This window comes from Jaculus jaculus, chromosome 5 (assembly GCF_020740685.1).
Source record: "Jaculus jaculus isolate mJacJac1 chromosome 5, mJacJac1.mat.Y.cur, whole genome shotgun sequence".
Taxonomy (NCBI): domain Eukaryota; kingdom Metazoa; phylum Chordata; class Mammalia; order Rodentia; family Dipodidae; genus Jaculus; species Jaculus jaculus.
The window spans coordinates 243,436-265,787 of NC_059106.1; the positions used below are offsets into that span (position 1 = coordinate 243,436).

At 37.3% G+C, this 22,352-nt stretch overlaps 1 protein-coding gene across 6 annotated transcripts in view; it reads right to left on the reverse strand.

Annotated features, from left to right (window-relative positions):
- The window catches only part of Thsd7b (thrombospondin type 1 domain containing 7B), a 797,324-nt gene that overhangs the window by 96,385 nt on the left and 678,587 nt on the right, over positions 1-22,352 (reverse strand). For all 6 annotated transcript variants that reach the window (XM_045150956.1, XM_045150957.1, XM_045150953.1 and 3 more), the window contains 2 exons: positions 13,153-13,286; positions 296-446 (listed from right to left, as the gene is read on the reverse strand). In XM_045150956.1, coding sequence (XP_045006891.1) covers positions 296-446; positions 13,153-13,286 — 285 coding nt within the window. The remainder of the gene's footprint in view (positions 1-295; positions 447-13,152; positions 13,287-22,352) is intronic.

Consider the following 22,352-nt stretch of genomic DNA (forward strand, 5'->3'; position numbering starts at 1 on the left):
AAGTTTATTTTCCTTGCTCATGCTCCCAAGGTAAATGCTTTGGGGAAGCTATAGTAATTTCAGTTATTTAATAATGCTTGCAAATTCTCTCTCTTGCTCTGTCACTTTCTATTTCTCTTTCCTCCCTCCCCTCCTCCATCCATCCATCCTTCCATTTGTCCATCCCTCTGGCTTTCTCAAGATAAGTTCTTTTCCATGTTATTAGAAGCATGGTTTAGAATGCAGTGGTGTAAATAGAGAAAACCAGGGAAAGGCACATTCGAAAATTAGACATAAACAAAGGAATATAAATTACCTGTGGGCATTTGCTCCATGCTCCCCACTCAGACATGACACATTCATTGGGACACAGGAGAGAGCAGGCTTGGGTTTCTGAGGGAGTGTCATCTTGGGTACACAGGCTCATATTCACTGCTTCACCTTCATTGCCAGCAGTATTTACACACCTGTCAAGCAAGACCATAAAATAACCTGACTACTTAAAGCAGAGAAGAGGGAATTTAAAATAGTTGTTCTGTACCATAGTTACAGTTTCAGTTACCTTATCCTTGTTGGCACAAAGCACCTGATCAAAAACAGCTTGTGGGAAGAAAAGTATTTTTTTCAGTTTATAGACTTGAGGGTAAACTCCAAGATAGCAGGAAAAACTGTGGCATGAGCAGAGGCTGGACATACCTTCCTGATCAACATCAGGTAGACAAAAGTAGCAGCAGAGTGTGTTAACTAACATTGGCAAACAGGTTAATAAGCCTCAAGTTCCATCCCCAGCAACATGCCTCCTCCAACAAAGCCCTACCTCCAAAAATGTCATCAATTGGGAACTAAGCATTCAAATCAAAGGAGGTTATGAAGGACATCTAATTCAAACCACAAGTTATTGACACTCAAGGACAGTTAAGATTAAAATAAGACCAATAAAGAAACAAGGAGGAAAAAAATCCTGATCATTCAGTGAACTATTTTGCTGAGTAATAACTTAATATGAACACTGTGGTTTGGGCTGTAGAGATAACTTAGAAGTTAAAGCACTTGCCTGCAAAGCCAAAGGAACCAGGACCCCGTAAGCCAGATGCACAAGGTGGCACATGTGGCAGGAGCTTGTTTGTAGTGGCTGACGACCCTGACACACTCTCTCACTCTCTCTCTCACACATGCTGTCTCTATCTGCCTCTTTATCTTTCTCTTAATAAACAAAATTAAATTAAAAACAAAACAAAACACTTTGGTTTGAATTTTAAATGTCGCCTAAAGGCCCATGTATTTGAACACTTGGTCCTCAGCTGGTGCTGCTGTTCTGGAAAGTTGTTGCATAGTTAGGAAATGGAGCCTTGCTGGAGGAAGTATGCCACTAGGGCCTGGGCCTTGTAGTTATAGCCAGGGCTCATGTGCTGTTCTCTTTTTACTTCCTGCTGATATGATGATAGGACATTGGCTTCATGCCATGCTTTGCCCATTATGAAGGACTTTTACCAACTTGATGGACTTTACCCTCTGATATTATAAGCTGAAATAAACCCATTATCTTCTCTAAATTGCTTCATTCAGCAAGGGAAAGAACAATGGAATGATTATGGGAAGTGGCTGTCCTTGTACAACTCCAAAGACTTTGTGCATAATTAATCATGCCCAGCACTGAGTACACTGTAACAAATCTTGAAGGTTTTCTTTCTCCAAATAGGCCTATCACATTGTAATAGCCAGAGCTTCCATATTTGCTATAGCTCTCCTTTATAAAAATCAAATTATCCCTATTTGCAGTTGACATGATAGTATATATTAGTGACCCAAAGTCTCCATCCCAAAATTTCTAAAGGTAACAAATTCCTTCAGCAAAGTGGTAGGATACAAAATCAATGCACAAAACTCAGTAGCTTTTCTATATGCAAAGGACAAATATACAGAGGAAGAAATCAGTGAGGCTGTCCATTTTGTCCCATTTTCAAAAGCAAAAAAAAAAAAAAAAAAAAAGAAAAAGCAAAAAAAAACCTTGGAATAACACTAACAAAGGATGTGAAAAAAAAATAAAATGTAAACACAAAAACACTAAAGAAAGAAATAGAGGAGGACTTAAGAAGAAGGAAAGACCTCCCATGCTCCTAGATAGGTAGAATTAATATTATGAAAATGGAAATTCTACCAAAAGCAATATACAGATTTAACATAATACCATTAAATATACCAGCATCATTCTTCACAGAGATTGAAAAAATGATCTCAAAATTCATATGGAATGGTAGAAGGCCTTGGATATCCAAACCAATCTTCACAAAAATAACCAGCTCTGGTGGTATCACCATACCTGATCTAAAGCTACACTACAAAGCCATGGTGACAAAAAGAGCATGGTACTGGGGGGGGGGGGGGAAGAAAGAAACATAGACTAATGGAACAGAATTGAAGACCCAAACCTTAGAGCAAGCAACTGCAGCTGCTTGATCTTCAACAAAGTTGTCAATAATGTAGATTGGAGAAAAGACAGCATCTTCAACAAATGGTGTTGGACAAAAAGGATGACCAGATTTAGAAAAATGAAATTAGGTCCACTCATTTTGCCATGCACAAAAATCAAATCCAATTGGTTTAAGCATCTCAATATAAGACATGGAACTCTTCAACTACTGGAAGAAAAAAATAGGAACCACTCTCCATGATACAGAAGTGAGGAAAGACATCCTGAACAAAACCCCAGTAGTCAAGGAAATTAAACTAGCATTCAACCAATGGGATCTCATGAAGTTCAAAGAGCTTTTGCACAGACAAACATACCATAATCAGAGCCAATAGATTGCCCACTGAATGGGAGAAAATCTTTGCCAGCTATACCGCTGACAGAAGCCTAATATCTAGAATATATAAAGCATTCAAAAATCTAACCAATAAAAAAATCAAGCAACACACTCTGAAAGTAGGGCAGAGAACAAAATAGGGAGTTCTCAGAAGAAGAATTACATGTCTAATACACACTTAAAATAAAATTGTCAACATCCCTAACTGTGGTGGTTTGATTCAGGTGTCCCCCATAAACTTAGGTGTTCGGAATGCTAGGTTCCCAGCTGATGGAGATTTGGGAATTAACGCCTCCTGGAGGGAGTGCATTGTTGGGGCAGGCTTATGGGTATTAAAGCCAGTTTCCCCTTGCCAGTGTTTGGCACACCCTCCTGTTGCTGTGGGTCATCTTCTGTTGGCCAGGGGGTGATGTCCACCCTCTGATCATGCCAGCATTTTCCCCTGCCATCCTGAAGCTTCCCCTTGAGCCTGTAAGCCAAAATGAATCTCTTTTTCCCAGAAGCTGCTCTTGGTTGTGTGGTTTCTACCAGCAATGCGAACTGGACTGCAACACTAACCATTAGGGAAATGCAAATTAAAACAACTATGAGATTCTAACTTACCCCAGTAAAATTTGTTTGCAGTGGCTGGAAGCTCTGGTGCACCCATTCTCTCCTTCTGCCTCATTCTCTCTCTGTCTGTCACTCTCAAATAAATAAATAAATAATTTAAAAAATGTTGGCAAGGCTATGGAGAATTTGGAATACTCTTTCATTATTGGTGGGAATGTAAGCTGGTACAACCACTGTGGAAATCAATTTGGAGACTCCTGAAAAGGATGAATGTAGAGTTACCAACAAACCCTGTTATTACTCAGCATTTACTCTACAAGCTCCACTCTCAGTTCAAGAATATTTGCTCAACCATGTTTATAGCTGCTCAATTCATGAAAGCTAAAATATGGAATCAACCCAGGTGCCCATCATTGGATGAATGGATAACCAAGAAAGGTATATCTACATGATGGAATTCTACTCAGCAGTAAGAGAAATGTGACACATTGAAATTTGTAGAAAAAATGGTTGAACTTTTTTTTTTTTTTTTTTTCGAGGTAGGGTCTCACTCTAGCCCAGGCTGACCTGGAATTAACTATGTAGTCTCAGGGTGGCCTCGAACTCATGGCGATCCTCCTACCTCTGCCTCCCAAGTGCTGGGATTAAAGGCGTGCGCCACCACGCCCGGCTCCGAAAGAATGGTTGAACTTTTAACAGATCATTCTAAGTGAACTCATACAATCACAGAAATACAGCCATTGCATTATCTCACTCATTTGCAATTCCTAACCTGGATCATCCCAAACTGCTGATGTAACTGAATAGCTTCTTCAGGCTTGGAAAATAGGGAGGGTGGAACTTGGGGGAAGGGGAAGGGAAAAAGTCAGGGGTACACAAAATATGAACCCAAATTGAACTGGTACCATAGAATCCTGTATCCTGGAAGGCAGACTAAAAGGTGGAACCCTCAAGAAGACCTTACGAGGAGCACCTGAATCGAAGGGCTCTGGAGAGAGTGAGATTAAACCTAACCTCAAATTTCTCCTGTTTCTCTTTCTTTTCTGCATTTTTCTGTTTTCTTTTCCCTTGGTGCTGGCCAGTAATTCCTCGTATAAGAATGTGGTCCACATCCACAATGACCTATTGATCAGAAAGACCTACTAGATCTCCTAAAACAAACAAGAAAGACTTCTGCCAGAGCACTTGATTATCCACCAGAGGTTAATGGTAAGGCCCTACTACTGAAAAATAATCAAATATTGTTGGCCCAGACCATGGATAGACCTCGTTGGAATCTAGAGGACAGTCAATCCCCAGACAATTAGCTCATCTAATGCTGGAAGGTGCTACATGAGCTACCAAAGGAAAGTGGGCAATATATCTCCAAACAACTCAAAGTCTAAGTGACTCAGAAGCAAAAAACTTGATGTTATGCTCACACAAGTACAACAGTGACACACAGTCATGGTGGGTAACCAACTGCTCTCAGATTGGCTAACAGATACACTCAGTGGAAAGGAAACCATATCTGGAACTGAGAAACAAGTCAGAATAATATCCAGATAATGATTGTGCTTTCCATTTTTAAGTTCCCACTATCCTTAGACTATCAGTGTGTATAAATCTTTTAATTATCTCTAAATTAATAATGGTTATACCATTTAGCTGGCACTGATTTCACTCTCCATTGGAGAATCTGGTTCTCTTTTTCAGATGGGAACTGGACCTGAGGAGATAAACGACCCAGCACACTCTACCCTGGCTCCAACTGAAACCACAGAGTAATTGAGGAAATGAGCAAGAGTGCTGCTTTCTTAGTTAAGTTGATATCAGCACAAGGGTAATGGAGAAAGATACTGAGGACACTCAACAACTACCAAATCAGAGATCCAGATGCTCCTAAGTACCCATCACTGAAGTAGACTTAAAATTCTCTCAGCATGGCTCAGGGAATTTTGCAGAAGTGGGTGCAGAAAGATTGTTAGAGCCACAAGATGGGACATTTTGCACAGACACATTGCTTAACCCCCTCACAACACATGCCCCACAATCCCCATTGGGTTGCATTCCCAATGAGGAAGGTCTCTTCTGGAAAGGGGCATAGAGGAGGGAAAGGATGCTACCAACATGTGATGTTTACATACAAAATATGTCCATATCTAATAATAAAAATAAATAAATAAATAAGAAAAGATACATAAAACTGATCCAAATACTTAAAAAACTCATCTTCATGCTTTTCAATCTCTAATTCCTACCTTGTAGATCATAGCAAACTATTGTGAAAATCAGTATTTCAGGCATTTGCTTTTTACTTATCAGCATGGAATTGGCTGTCATAACTATAGGATAATGAGAAAACACCTCCATACTATGCAGAAACACAGGTAATTACCTGATATTCACATGGTCTGAGCAGTATTGACCTTTGACACAAACACATATGACATTAAAACATATGAAGATTCAATCATATTTAAGTCAAACATTCTTTTTTTGCTGCTAATTATTTTATAATTTATTAATCTGAGAGAGGCAGAGAAATGGAAACACACACACACACACACACACACACACATACACAGAGAGAGAGAGAGAGAGAGAGAGGGAATGGGCATGCCAGGGCTTCTAGCCACCATAAACAAACGTCTGACACATGTGCCAGCTTATACAACTTGTTTTATGTGGGCACTGTGGAACTGAACCTGGAACTGAACCTGGGTCCTTAGGCTTTGTAGGCAAGCACCTTAATTGCTGAGATATGTCTCCAGCCCATAAAATCACAAAATTCTGTCACTATATAAACTCCAACTCCAAAATGGCTTGAGTAAAATATGTGGACAACACACACAAAACTTCTAAACAAAACCCCAGCAGCACAGGATCTTAAACAATCACTCAACCAATGGGATCACATGAAGCTGAAGAGTTTTTCACAGACAAACATACAATAAGCAAAGCCAATAGATTACCCACAGAACAGAAAATATTTGCTGAATATACAAATGACAGAGGCCCAATTTCTAGAATCTACAAAGAACTCAAAAACCTAAACAATAAAAAGTGAAACAGCCCACTCACAAAATGGGGCAAAGCACTGGACAGGCAGTTCACAGAGGAAGAAATACAAATGGAAAACACACACTTAATAAAATGTTCCTCATCCCTAAACATCAGGAAAATGCAAATCTAAAAATTATGAGATTCTACTTTACCCCAGTAAGGGTAGCAAACATCAAAAAATCAAATGGAAAGAGATGCTGGTGAGGATGTGGAGAAATAGGAACCCTCATTCACTGTTGGTGGGAAAGTAAGATGGTACAACTACTTTGGAAAGCAATATGGAGACTCCTAAAAAAGCTGACTACAGAGTTACCAACAGACCCAGTTATTCCCTTACTGGGCATGCACCCTAAAACCTTCAAGCCTCCTTCCAGAGAGATTTGCTCAACCATGTTTATAGTGGCTCAATTTGTAATAGCTAAGAGCTGGAATCAACCCAGATGTCCATTACTAGGTGAATGGATAACCAAGATGTGGTATAGCTACACAGTAAAATTCTACACAGCAGTAAGAAAAAAAAAATCAAAAACGACACAATGATATTTGAAGAAAAATTGTTGAGCCTGGAACAGTTCATTCTCAGTAAACTTACCCAATCACAGAAAGATAATTGCCATGTAGTTTCACTCATCTACAGCACCTAACCCAAGATGCCGACATACCCAGCAAGCCACTCGAGGAGTGGACAATAGGGTTGGTGAGGAGGGAGGGGAGGGGAAGGAAGTGGGAGGGGGACACAAATCGGGACTGAAATGGCAATGATACTATATAATTCTACATCCTAAAAGGCAGACCAAATATTTGAAACTGCACCAGGCCCTTATAGGAAATACCTGAATCATAAGGCACTGGAGAGGATAAAATGAAGACTGACCTAAATCTTTTACAGTTTCTCTCTCTCTCTCTCCTGTCTCTGACTCTTTTATATTACTTATCTTTTTCTTCCTTCTCTTTGTGGGCACTGACCTATAACTCCCAGTACCAGCAGGTAGCTATTATCCACAATGAGATTTTGATCAGAGAGACCTACAAGGTTTCCTACAACAATGACAGACTTCTGTCAAAGTACTTGATGATCCACCAAAGGTTAATGGTCAGACCCTACTGCTGAAGACACCATATGCAGTTGACATGTAACATAGAGTGACATGGCTGGAAGCTGGAAGAGAATCAGTCCCCAGGCAGTCAGCGCATGTAGTGCCAGAAGGCGCTGCATGGGCGACTGGGAGAAAATGACCAATATCTGTCTAAGAAACTCATGGTCTAACCTACTGTTGTGATGCTGTAGTTCTCGTAATAACAATAAAGGTAAAAACAAAAATGCCAATTATAGTTGGAATGGTGGTACACACCTCTATTCTCAGCACTTGGGAACTGAAACAAGAAGATTGTGAAGATTGTGAGTTTGAGGCCAGCCTGAACTAGAAAGAACATGAAAACTCAGAAAAAAAAGGGAGTAAAAATGACAATGAGGAAAAGATAAATACTGCTGCTTGCTGATCATGTAACATCAGGCACAATATATATTTTAAGACTGTAGTGTTGAAGTAATGTGGTGCTTCCACCATGCTATATTAAGTTATTCTATGTTTTTAGGATTTTTAAAAAATATACATCAAAGTATACAGAGAAAGCTTCATGAAAATTGTGAAGTAACTTATGTATTATATGGTGAAAATGAAATAAGATACATGAGTGACTAAATAATAGACATTTAAATATTGTATACAAGTGGCTAGCAGAGCATAGATGGCAGAAAGAATGGCAAGTAAGACCTCTGTTATAGGGTGGCATAGAAGAGTTTTCTATGGACTTCAATTCCATAGAATGTGTTAAATAGCTCTCATTGGACAAACTAAAAACAGCAGAGGGCTAGAGATATGTCTCAATGATTAAAGGCACTTGCTTACAAAGCATACCCATCCGGGTTCACTTTCTTTGTACCCACATAACCCACATACACAAAGTGGCACATGAATCTGAAATCCATTTGCTGTGGAAAGAGTCTCTGGGAAGCCCACTTTTTCTCTCTCTTGCTTTCTCTCTCTCAAATAAATAAAAATATTTAAAATCCAGTAGAAATTGCTTCTTGCTTTCGCACATGGAATTGATGTTCTTTATTTCACTAAGAAAGAATAGATAAGAGTTGTTTAATGATAGCCAGCTCATGCATGTCTGTGTTTGTTCTCTCTCTCTCTCTTTATTTTATTTTTTTGAGTTAGGGTCTCACTCTAGCTCAGGCTGATCTGGAATTCACTATGTAGTCTCAGGGTGGCCTTAAACTCACAGAGATCCTCCTATGTATGCCTCCTGAGTGCTGGGACTAAAGGCATGGGCCACCACACTGGGCCCAAAGTAATAAATAAAGTAATAAATAAATAAAAAAAATTAATAAAGATGACAGTCATCTATATTGTGACCATATTTCACTATTTTTAATATCTCTTCCACTCTTAAGGACCCTTGTGAACAAGTTGTGTTCATAATAATAATGGGTAATAGAAAGGCTGATATTCTAAATAAAAAGAACATGCTAGTAGGTATGCTGAATACTAAGTCTTAACGGGACAATTATGAAAATAGTATCATAGAATTCCCCCACAAAACATTTTAGAATTTTTCGCTCCAAGTATCAAAGATGAGGGGATTAATATGGGCTGAGACACTTCATAAGTTACTGAGTAAATGTTTAGGAGACATCTAGATCCTCAAGTCCCCTCCTAAACCACCTAAATCACACGATTGTCTCTTCACTCTGCCAGCAGAAAATTTAAGGCGTATTGTCTACAGAAAGTCACAAGACATATTTGGAATAAAAAACACATGCTTTTACTGCTACTGCAGATAACCTTCTTAACAAAAGCATCTAGGTACTCCCTATTGCTATGTACAATGTCCAGTTCCCATCTCAGTAAACTGAGAAGCATTTGAAACAATTAATTGTTATATCTTTTCTGAATTCTCTTGCTCATCTTCTCATTTGCTTTATTTTCTTCTTACCCTAGATTTTTCTCAATCTAACTTGGAGAAAATTTCTCTTTAAATCTTTCTATAAATGTTGGAGCTACTCAGGGCTCTAAACAGTATTAATAGATACTAGATTCATAAGTTAATTATAGCCAAATTTATATTCTCTTAAATGATTTGATGAGAAAGAGAGTGACAGAGAGAATTAGCATGCCAAGGTCTCAGCCACTGCAATCAAACTGTAGACACTTGTGCCACCTAGTGGGCATGTGTGACCTTGTGTTTGCCTCACCTTTGTTCATCTAGCTTAGGTGGGATCTGGAGAGTCAAACATCCTTAGACTTCACAGGCAAGTGCCTTGACCGCTAATCCTATAATGGCTCACTTAAAAAGCTATTGTCATATCTCAAATATAATATGTTCAAAAGCTAAGTTGGTTTCTTGTCAATCCTGTTTCTAATATTTTCCACCAAAATAAATGGATCCTCAGGTCATACAAGCCAACAATTATCATAATATTTATTTCTCTCTTATTATGTAATTATTTCATTATTAAATACTGTTTCCTATAGATTTGAAGTTTATTATAAAATTAAACTCATTATTATCACTTTTATTAAATTAAATCTAAAGTGTCCTCAAGCTACATATATTTGCTTCTGGAATTGTGTCTTCCTCAGAACCTTCTCCATCCACTGCAGTTTCCTTTCAAATATAAATCAGACTGCTACTGTCCCCCTACCTAGAGCCGATCATAGCTTCAAAAGTTTATCTCAGTCATGACCTGTTTTTAGAGTGCCTCCTAGCACAGCCATATATTACATCTGTTCTTTCTTTGTTTGTTTCTTTAACCAAGTCAAGTTGAGGGACTTTATTTTCCATGTTGCTTCCTATTGGAATTATCTCCACAGACTTACACATTATTCATGTTTCTGCTCTAATTTTACTGGCTTACCAAACTATCCAAAACCATGGCTTAAACTCCAACTTCATATCACTTTTTTTTCTTGGCATTTCATAGCAGTCATCTTATTATATATTGATTTATGTGTTTATTTCCATACTGCCACATTGTAAACTCTTTGAGAAAAGAAATATTTCTTATCCAATATTTTATTTCCTATATCAGAACAGTATCTGTAATATAGAAAACAAATGATTACTACTATAGAAAAAAACTATAAAAATGTGGTGATATAAATGACCAACCATTAAAATTTACTTCTACAGAAAAAAACAATAAAAATATAGAAAACAAATGATCATAAATGTGGCTTAAATTGAAAATTATTAGACTGATGAATGAACCATAAAAACATTCTCCAGTGTTGAGGTTTTAAGAAAGAGATAAGCTGTTTCATTCATTAGAACAAGGCCTTATTAAGGTCAGTAATAGTTTGGAATTCAAACCACCTGGAAGAATTTCTTCCCTTAGCTAACTTCACCTCAAGCCCTGGCACAGTGAACATGTATTGCTTCGCTAGGGTAGGGGTGCCTTGGTAAGAACTTCAGAGAGAGTGACCTAAGCAATAGAGATTTATTTTCTTTTAGTTACAAAGACTAGACATCTGAAATCAAATTGATGGCTTGTTGCTTTCTTTTTAAAATATTTTATTTATTTATTTGAGAGGAATACAGAGATACAGAAAAAGGAAGACACAGAGAGAGTGAGTAGGGGCGTACCAGGGCCTTCTGACATTGACAATGAAATTCAGATGCATGCTCCACTTTTTATATCCGGATTAATGTGGATATTGGGGAATCAAACTCAGGCCATCAGACTTGACAAGCAAGTGCCTTTTATTGCTCATATATCTCTCCAGCTCCCTTGTTGCTTTCTTCTTGGGCTCCTCTACTCTTAATTGGCTTGCAGATTCCATCTCTGTGTCTGGATGTGGTCATTCATCTGCACATTTCTATGTACTAACATATTTTTGGTTGGCTGGTTGTTTTTTTATGATTTGACAGATGATCACATGTTCCCAGGGTAGCCTTGACTCCTGATCCTCCAACATCCACTTTTCAAGTCCTAGTATTGCAAACATATGCCACCATGCCCAGAATTCTACCCTCTTCTTCTACAGACACCAGGAAGATTGGGTGAGGGCATATACCACTGTTTCATTTTACCATAACTATATCTTTATCTTCTTTATCTCTAGTACTTCTGAGAAGCTAGGGATTAGAACTTTGACATAAAGATTTCGGGTAGGGGGGAAATTAGGGCATTGTGAGAATACTTGATAGTCATATTTTTATTATATCATGCTCTCTGTATGTTCACTGAGAGTTGTGTCTGAAAGGCCCTCTTAGTCAAGTGTGTTTTCCTCTATCACTCTGATTCAACTCTGTCAGTAGCAATTATATTAAGCTTCCTATCTCTCCTTTAAAATTGCTGAGGCCTGAACAGGATGAAAGTAAGCTTATTTACATATTACATTATATGCCTGGATATCCAGTCTCTTTTCAAAACCATATGCAAATAAGACACAAGGCAAAGGTTTTGAAGATGAAAAGGTAAAAGTACAGAGTTTGTGAGAACCTGAGCATGAGAATCTCTAGGTAAAGGGCAACAGTAACAAGGAAAAGACCAGTTTGTCTATTACCAACTTAGTTGGGCTGGTTATAAGATGTACTTTAATGATTTTTCCAGTAGTTGTTGCTCCCAACATTCCTAACTGATTTTTATTTTTTTTTAATGTAGGAGCTACCAAAAAGGCCATTATATAGTGAAGTACTTAACAATATGAGTTTTCCTAATCCATGACTAGAACTCTTAAGCTAACCTCAACATTTGATTTGGGCTTTGTATACCACTTGAAATGAGGTTTTCTAAATCTGGCAAAATGATACATAATGCTATGTAGTTCAATAGTAAACTACACTGGATTTTCTTCTTATTTTACATAGTAATTATTCTGTATTAATATTTTAACTCTTGGTTATGAAGTCTTTAATGTTTGCTATTATCCTTTTTTGGTAAGGAAATTATACTTCTTTCATCCTAAGTATTTTTTAAATAAACCATCTTGACAAACTTACATGTAGTTTTGGTTCTACTGCTAAATGTATAAAACAAAATCTTTCAAAAAGCTCCCTCAAAGCTAGAGAGATGCCTCAGTGGCTCAAGGTATTTGCTTGTAAAGCTTGACAGTTCAAGTTGGATTCCCCAATATCCACATAAAGCCAGATTCACAAAATGATACACATACCTGGAGTATGCTTGTAGTAGCAGGAGGACCTGGGGTGCCCATTCTCTCTCTGTGTGTCATATAAGTAACTAAATAAATCAGAGTTTATAAAAGTTCCCTCAGTATATAATGCTGCTCTCCTGATTATTTCAGAGATGTTCCTTATGCTCTTTTCATATTCAAATGTATTGTTCCTATTCATGGTTATATCCTCAAATTATAGTTTCCATGGCTACTTGTGGGAGGTGTGTTACATTGACCTTTTCAGTATGATTCATTGACAATGAAAAAACAAATTTAATATTCATCTATAGTACTAACCATGGTGGAAAAATGAGAAATCATAACAGAATCTTCTGATTTGTTAACAGTGGTAGATGGGAGTCAACTCCATTGAGTGGACTGTCCCATCAGAGAAATGTAGAAGGTAGTTAAAGACTGTGGTTTGACTCCAGAGGGTATCCCATCACACATATGGTGGAGAGGTATACATAGACTTTTGAAGATAAGCAAAATATAGAGTACAGAGTATGGAGATCATGTGCTTGGATAAGCAGCAGTGACATTTTTATATAAAAAGTGAACATTCTATCATCCTTATTTTCACATACCTGATTTTCCTAGACTGTGTTCCTCTTCCACATCGTGGAGATCTCAGTTCATTGTTAATTTTGCATGGGGACCAGTGTTCTACAACCCAGGTATATTGATTGCACTCATTATAACATGGGACAGCTTCATGAACCTTTAAAGAGCAGAAAAGGAAAAAAAAGATCATGGGGAATTATCCAACTTATAGAGCATATTCAATATTTTAATAATACTTGCTGAACATAGCCAGAGAAACTACACTGAAGCTTGAAGAGCCAAATTACATTCCCAATGAAGCAATATATACTTGACTTCTCTGAATTTAGTTACTTGCTTAAAGAAGCATGGGGGTGTGAACTAAAATGAGATGCTATGCCTTCACTGAAATGAACAATGGACAGCCATTTTCCAGCACCAAGAATAGAAATCCCATTATCATTTCATCTCTTCAAAGAGTTTGCTCCACATTTTATATACCAGTTCTCAACTACACGCTATATTGTATTTTTAGATGTATTTTAACATGTCAATTTTAACACACACACACATATATATATGAATATATATGTGAATGTATATATATATATATTAATTTTGTCTGAATAAAATATGTCTTAGAATGCATAACAATTGGCATTATTTGTAACATAAATTTTGTGCTCCCCCCACCCAATGACCAGTGTTAACAGGCAATCAGTTGGCCTCTTTGGCATTGAGGTTTCAATGTGAATATAGTTATTTGTAGGATGTTTTCAGAGCACAGCTAAAATGAATGTGTGTGTATATACACACATACTTCACAACAAAAATACTGAAACTGCTACTGGTCTGGCATGGTTACTAAGAATATTTATAATTTAATAGTAAAAAAAAACCAATGAAGATATAAGATGAATTCTTGGCTCTTTCTTATGTGTTTGCATGTTTGTGGTTGCTCTTTCCTGAAATTGTATCCAGGTGGACAGCCCATTGAATGTGTCTGTCTCATTGTGGTTGTATATAAAAGTTATTGCTCCTCAACATGGAATATGGGCTTCTCTCAATGAAAGAGATATAAGAAAAAGAGAGTGGCTTCAGTTCCTGATTCCACACTCTAGCTCACCTTTGTGAGTGTATATAAGTATTACAAAATGAATGACTCATTCTATTACCATTACAGTTAATTAATGCTCTTTGTTTTCAACAAGATTTAAGCATCAGTCCCTTCTCCCTCTTGCATCTCCAATCCCATGAAATTACAAATAGAATCATTGCATATAAACTTCCACTAAATGCAAGGAACAGCACTATGTAATGGGATAATCAGAAAACAAGATTGGAGCTCTGTCAGTATCCTAACTGGAAAGAACGAGAAATAGTGATTGGAGAGAATACTTTTCAGGAATAACAAATAATGGCACAAACTATTTTAACCATGGTGGCTATTTAGGCCTCACATGTAGAATTCATGAGAAAGAGAAACCACATGGTAAAGAACATGTGAGGGCAAAATGAGGAGAGATTGGAAGACTAAAGTAGAAATGGACATGAAAAAAGTCATAAATTAATTAAAGAATCATATGTCATGCTGTGAATATTAACACAGGGTCAGAAAAGCAGTTCCCACATTAGGAAAAGGAGGCAATAACTTAGTACTGAGAAAATTCTGCTTCAAATCTCACAGGATACTCAAGGGGAGAGAAGAATCAACAAAAATGAAAAGACAAAATCCCACTGAGCAGATACTAGGAAGTGGAGGTAACAACTGAAGGTTTATCTGATCTTACTATATCAAAAAATGATATTTTTCTCCCTCTTTTTCATGTACATATATCCACATATATTAATTTAAACAAAGCTTTTGGCTTTCATATAAGACAAAAGATAGCATCTCTACTAAATTCCTTTGAGCAACTGAGAAATAGATAAAAATTGAGTTTTAAAAGTCATTTCCACATGCTTCATGAATAAATGTAAGAAAAAATGATTGGAATATCCTTTTGGAAGTGAGCTTAGTTTTCTAAAGCTATTAATACTGAGAAGAGCTTACATTTCATACTCACTCCCATATAAAACTCAAGGTTTTATGAAAAATGAAAGTTGTTCAGTTGAATGTACCCTTGGAATAAACATTGGATTGTCTGGTCATGAATTGGCTTGCTGTTTTTATTTTTCATGCTTCAGTGATTTGCACTGAAGCACATAGTTGACCACATAAAAGGTATTGCAAGGAACAGAGTAGGCCTGCACATGAGGTTGTTGAGTCATTTGCTTAACAGTGTAAAAAGCAGCATTTCTTGGAGTTAATTTATACTTCTCTTAAATGTACTATTTTTGTTTGGTTTGTTGGTTTGGTTTTTCTTTGGTGCTGAGATTAAACCAAAGGCCTTGTGAAAGTTGAGCAAGTTTTCTGCCATTGAGCTATATTCCTAGAATATCTGCCACTTTAAAACTATTCATGCTTGTCATTCCAGCTGACAAATCTTTCCTGTTTCTTCAAAGCTTAAGTGAGTTCCACCACATTCATAGTCTGTGCAATGAAACTGCCTATGACCAGGTCTGGGGTAATGAATAGGGCCATACAATACAAGGCTAGGGAGTAAATAGATTCAAAAGTCATTACCATGACTCTGTGTATTCCTTGTCTTCTGAGAAGTAATTTATTTTTCTTCCTTTTCTCACTTAGTCCTAATAACCATTTATCTAACTTAGATCTTGAATAATACTGAATGAATTTGCTCAGAAAAACACAATTAATACTCTTCATATATATGTGTGCTTATACTCTGTAGCAGTTACCTTCTGGTTGTTGTGATAAAATACCCAGCCAGGAGCAATTTGAAGTAGGAAAGGGTTTATTTTGGCTTATGTTTTTTTTGTGTGTGTGTGTGTTGTTGTTCATTTATGTTTATTTGAGAGAGAGAGAGAACAAGAAGGGCCTTTACCCTTTGCAAACGAACTTCAGATGCATGCACCACCTTGTCCATCTGGCTTATGTGTGTCCTACAAAATCAAATCTTTGGCTTTGTAGGTAAGCACCTTAACTGCTAAGCCATTTCTCTAGCCATGGTTTACACTTTTGAAAGGAAGCTTCATTATGGCAGAGCAGACAATTAATGTCACAACATCAGGAAGGAAGAAGTCTCAGTGACCTTGCTCTGAACACTCAGTGGGCTGGACTAATAAACCAAAGTCAGCCCAAATTCAGATCCCAGCAATACACCTTCTCCAGGAAGATTCAACCTACAAAAGGCTTAACAACTTTCCCAAATTGCCATCTGCTAGAGATAAGGTATTCAAACTACATGAGGTTATGGGGGGACATTTTACATTCAAACCACACTTCAAATCCACACTTGCTTGTGATGTGTCTGCTGGAAAAATAGAAACATATATGGCCCACATTTAATCCCAGCACTAGGGAAGCAGAGGTCAGAGGACTGCTATGAGTTCAAGGCCAGTCTGGAGCTACAGAGTTCCAGGTCAGCCTGGGCTAGTTTGAGTTCCTATCTCACAAAACAAAGCAAAATAAAACGTAGAAAGGCTGTCTTCATAAGGTCTGTATATGTCACAAAATAAGGGGAGATGGGTTTTCAATAAGCATCAGTTAAATTAAAATTATTTTTTTTGAAATATTTTTATTTTTATTTATTTATTTGAGAGAGAGAAAGAGGCAGAGAGAGAGAGAGAGAGAGAGACAGAGAGAGACAGAATGGGATACAACAGGGCTTCCAACGAACTCCAGATGCATGTGCCACCTGTGCATCTGGCTTACGTGGGTACTGGGAACTTGAACCGAGGTCTTTTGGCTTTGCAGGCAAGCGCCTTAACCACTTAGCCATCTTTCCAACCCCTAAAATTAATTTTTGAATGGACTCAGTTTTCTAAAATCCCTTCATTTAATCTTCTCAAGAGAACAAACTCAATGTAACCAGATAGGACTATTTTACAAAGGACAATAGGAGGCAACCAAAGTGAGACAGGGCCTTGGGGGAAGAAAGGTCATCATCATTTCATTGAAAGATGTTTCTTGGTGTGATTAGAAGGAGGACCTATCTTTTAAGAATTGTGAGAATTGTATCCATAAAGCCCTGTCCACCCTGTCCACCATGCAAGGACTCTTACATAGAGTATTAAAAATATTCACAGAAGGCAAGAATGTAGAAGGGTATTCAAAAATAAAAATGAATTACACAGGTGCCTACTTTCTCTTGTCATCTTTTGTATTCTGGCTACTGCATATTGCTGTTTAGTTGGTACTTATTATATCATTATAGCTTCTTAATGGATATTATCAGAGGATCATATGAAAATGATTTGCAGGAGAGAAATGAGCCATGGAAAAGTTAAATGAAAATCAGTTCTAAGTGGCACAAGTTAGGGAGAAAATAAAGTTTTTAATAGGATTATAGATGCTAAAAATGCTTCTGAAAAAATCTAAATCCTCTGAGACAGGTATGATTTCATTCTTCTAGAAATGAGATCTATTTATTACTTTTTCACTGGGGACTTGGGTTTTTATAATTTTACCAGCTCCAGGTCCATATGATAAATTCATTCATTGGGTCAGTTTCTTAATATTCACGAACTGCAATTGATTGATTTAATTAAGTACAGCTTTCAGATATGCTTTTCCAGCTGCAGATTGACTTCCTAGGCATAATGTTGGGATCAGGATTTCATGGGGACTCTGGAGATGTTATCATTGCATCTTAGAGCCTTAATGTCTAAGGGCTTATATACAACATATAATCTAACAGTGACACTATTAATAAGTAAAAACAGAAAGAGAGAGTAAGAGAGAGAGAGATAAACAAGAAAGGGTGGGAGGTACGGTGGGAGGAATTATTGACAACCTTGTATTTTTCTTTTGCAGTAACCCTTTTGCTCCAGTGAAGCTATAAGTCATGACCCAGGTAGAAACCTTCAAACCTGGGCCTCCACACTGAACACTTCCGCTATTCAGCAGAAGCTGGAAACGTGTTCAAATGACCATTTAGGACAAGAGATTTTTACAAGTCAGAGCTGTGGTCTGTCTCAGCGTAACAAGAGGAAATGATTACTAGGCATTATAAGCACTATGAGCTTCCTTCTATTCTGAATGTGTAACTTTCCATACTATGTAAAAATTTGACCATAATTCAAGAATTTCCCTTGCAGTGTTTCTATATTAATGCTTTCTCAATGTCTCATACTTTCCCTGTAATGGGTTCTCTGGACTACATCATCCCTCAACGTTCTTAATCAATTACCTACTGACTTTGGCTAGTCTCCATTAAGAATGACTATAAAGTAACAAATGCATTCAAAGAACTTTTATTTCTAGTTTTATTAATCTAATCTATATCTGATTTTGTACAATGCTATGTAATATAGTAGTAAAGTTTAGCCCTAGTGAAACTATACCCACATTCTCTACAGCTGACCCCATTAGTAGTCTCTGGTCCACAAGGATATCAGTTTATAACATACTCTTTCTGAATTCTTCATTGTCACAATCATTTGGTTTAGACAATATCACTATGAACCTTATGACTAGCTAAAAAATAACTAATTTTGAAAAAGTGTGTGTCTGGGATAGATATTTTGAACTGATATTTTGGAGCATTCTACTCTGGAGTAGCCCATAATGCCAAGGCTTTACCTGTTTGGCTTTTCCCTGAACATCCCACTTAATCAATTACTTGTTCTTATAACAATACCTGGCAACAAGCAACTTTATGGAGGAAAAAAATTAATTTTGTTTAGAGCTTTATATTGCATCATGGCAGGGGAGACATGGCATGGGAGTAGCTTCAAGCTACATTGGTTGGTTGTGAGCTAGTTGTACCTATTCAGCAGTTAGGAAGCAGAAAGCAGTCCAGAAGAATAGCCAGGCTACAAAACCTCAAAACTGGCCCACATTGACCTACTTCCTCCACTGAGACTCTGCCCTCTAAAGGTTCTACAGCCTCTCAAAATAGTGCTGCTAGCTAGGGACCAAGTGTTCAAACACATTAGCCTGTGGAAGACTATTCACATTCCACCCTTCCTTGGCTCTCATAAGTTCATGGTCATCTCATAAACACAAAACAAATGCATTCTGTTCATCTTAAAATCTTGCATAATTTTAGAGTTGCAACATTTTCCAAAAATCCAAAGTCTAGGCACTTTTGTAACTCTGAGCACCTGTATAAACAAAATAAAAGTTATATATTTCCAATACACAGTGGCACAAAGTAAGCATTCTAATTTGAAAATAGATAACAGGAGTATCAAGACAAGACCAAACAGGACCAGGACAAATAAAACTCCTGTAGCACCATGACTGTCATGTGGTGCTTATGGTGACATTCTTTGTGCTTTAATGAACTTGGTAGTTCCTCCCCTCCAATTCTGTTACCAAAATCACATGTGGCTTTTCTCATGCTAGCTGCACATGATGCCTAAGCTCTACTTAGTAAATATCCCATGGTTTTGGTATCTATGATATCCTGGTGATTACACAGAAACTTATGTTTCACCTTCAGCTTCATATAGAGGTACCTCAGAGATTTCTTGTAGAGGATTATTTTCTGCCAGATATTGCTTGGACTTAGCAGGTTCTGAGAACCATGACTCTATTACTCCTTAATTCTTGCATCTTGGATGCCTAAAAAATCAACACCAAATGATGATGCCACCAAGTTCTGCTGCCAGCTCAATATGTATTCTGGGCCTCTTTGACCATAGCTGCAGAAGCTTCTTTGTGCCTTTGTGGTTGAAATTGAAAAAAATCAGTTCCTTAGGCTTTCCTATACACACTAATTTTCTGAGGCATTTTCCATTTCTTTTCTTTTACACTTCATTTATTTCTTTATTTTGTTAGGTTATTGTTGCTCATTTCTGGGACAAAACATTTGACCAAAAGCAACTTATGGGGAGGAAAGTGGTTGTTTTAGCTTACAATCTGGAGAGAAAGTTTTATAATGGCAGAGAAAACATGGCAGAACAAAGACAAGGCATTACATCTTGTTGCATCAGTTGGGTGGTATAAATAAGAGTGAGCAGGCAAATGAATGTCCAGTAGGGCTGCACTAATAATCCTTAAGATCCTCTCCAGTGATATACCTTCTCCCAAAGGCTCCAGCAGCTGGAAATTAAGTATAAGGCTTAATCATAAGCACATGAGGCTATGAGGGACAATTTAAATTCAAACTACCACAGGTAGCATGCAATTTAATCTTTACATCTTCGTAAAAATGTGGTTTTATTATTTGTTCTCATTTTCCCCACTCCCACTGCCTTCTCACATGCCCCTTTATCCCTTGTTCTGATTTCTTACTTTTTCCCTCCAGTAAGTTTCTTAGCCATCTTTTCTGCTTCCCTACTCATCCTAGTACTCACCCCCTTAAAATCTCTTCCACCTGTTTATGATATACATTTTAGTTCTATGACCTACTTTCTGTTCCCCATATAAAAGAAAACAAAAATGTTTGATTTTGGGTTCTGACTTATTTCCCTTATATCTGTAATTGTTTTTCTGCAAACATCATGTTTTAATTTTTTATTCATAGCTCCATCTCCTAAAGGTTCTACAGTATCCCAAAACAGTACCACCATCTGGGAATTATTTTTCCCAAACAATGGTGAGGTGATACTAATCAAGCTGTCTGTATCTGAAGGCAAGAGATCCACGAAATTGCATATCAAAAGTATTCTACAACAAAATATTGTTTCTGTATAGGACCTGTGCAAATGTGTCCCTTTGTAATAATTTTCTGAATAATATAGAATAATAGCTATTTATATATAATTTACATTACATTAGGTATTGTGTGTATGCCAGAGATGATTTAATGTGTACATGAGGATACACATAAACTGTATGTTAACACTATTCTGTTGACATAAAGCACTTGAATACCTGCACATTGTATATCTGTAGACAGTCCTGGAACCAGTCCGCCAAGGATATTACTACTATTAATACTGCTAATAATAACTAACATAATAATAACAAAGAATAATGATAGTTCTAAATTCTTTTTTTTTTTAGAGGTAGGGTCTCACTTTAGCCCAAGCTAATCTGGAATTAACTATGTTGTCTCAGGCTGGCCTCAGATTCATGGCAATCCTTTTACCTTGGCCTACCAAATCCTGGGATTAAATATGCATGCCATCATGCCCAGCTTTTTTTTTGTTTGTGTGTTTGTTTTTTTGTTTTACTAAATTCTTAAGAAAGGAAAAGCACATATCAGTTTTTGGAAATTGTTTATCTATTAGGCAATACATATTTCTTTATATGGAAAATACACTGGAGATTTATTACTATTATTAATTTTTATTATTATTAGTGTAAGGAGTTTCCTTGGACAATGTTTTAAAAAATCTGTCAAAAAACTCACTTCCAAATTCCAAGTAAGCACAAGCATATATTTTTAGGGTGGTTAGAATTCTTTTTCTAAAGCAGATGGGTTAAAAACAAAATATCAAGGCCTGCGGAGATGAATCAGTGGCTAAAAGTGTTTCTTGAAAGCCTGTCAGCCTAAGATAAATTCCTTAGTACTCACATAAAGCTGAATGCAAAGTGGCACATGCTCTTTGATCCTAGCATGCCTATGGTAATAGGAGGCAAAACCAGGAGAATCCAGAAGCTCCCTGGGCCATCCAGGCAGTGCACACTCAGTAGAAAAAACAACAATGGAGATCCTGTCTCAGGTGAAAGGAGAGGACAAACACCCTAATATTGTCCTCAGACCTGAACACATACTTGGTGGCAAATATGTGTGTGCATACACACACACACACACACACACACACACACACACACAGAGAGAGAGAGAGAGAGAGAGAGAGACTTATAAATAGTTTTAGATTGGTATCTGCAGAAAAATTATTATGATATGATTTTGTGTTGAGGGTCACTCAAGGGTGTGGAGTTAGGTTACACAGGTCACACAATGTTTGGAATTAGGGTTTTTCTGGAAATTCTGGGTTGAGTGAATACTCATGTCTTGGTCACTTAACTGTAATTAACATGCTCAGAGGCCCTAGTTGTCCTCCACTTCCTAGATATTTTCACAAAGTAGCTCTAGTTGCTACCCAACAAGTGTGACAACAACCTCAGAGCCAGGGAACCAGGCACAGGATAGTGGCAAATACTGGGGAGAATCAGGACTCATCAAAATGAAAGGAAGAGGAAGTCTAGGATTTAGCGCTGGATGAGTCGTCTCTATCACACCCACCAGGGTTCAGGGAACATTGCAGAGGTAGTAGGAAG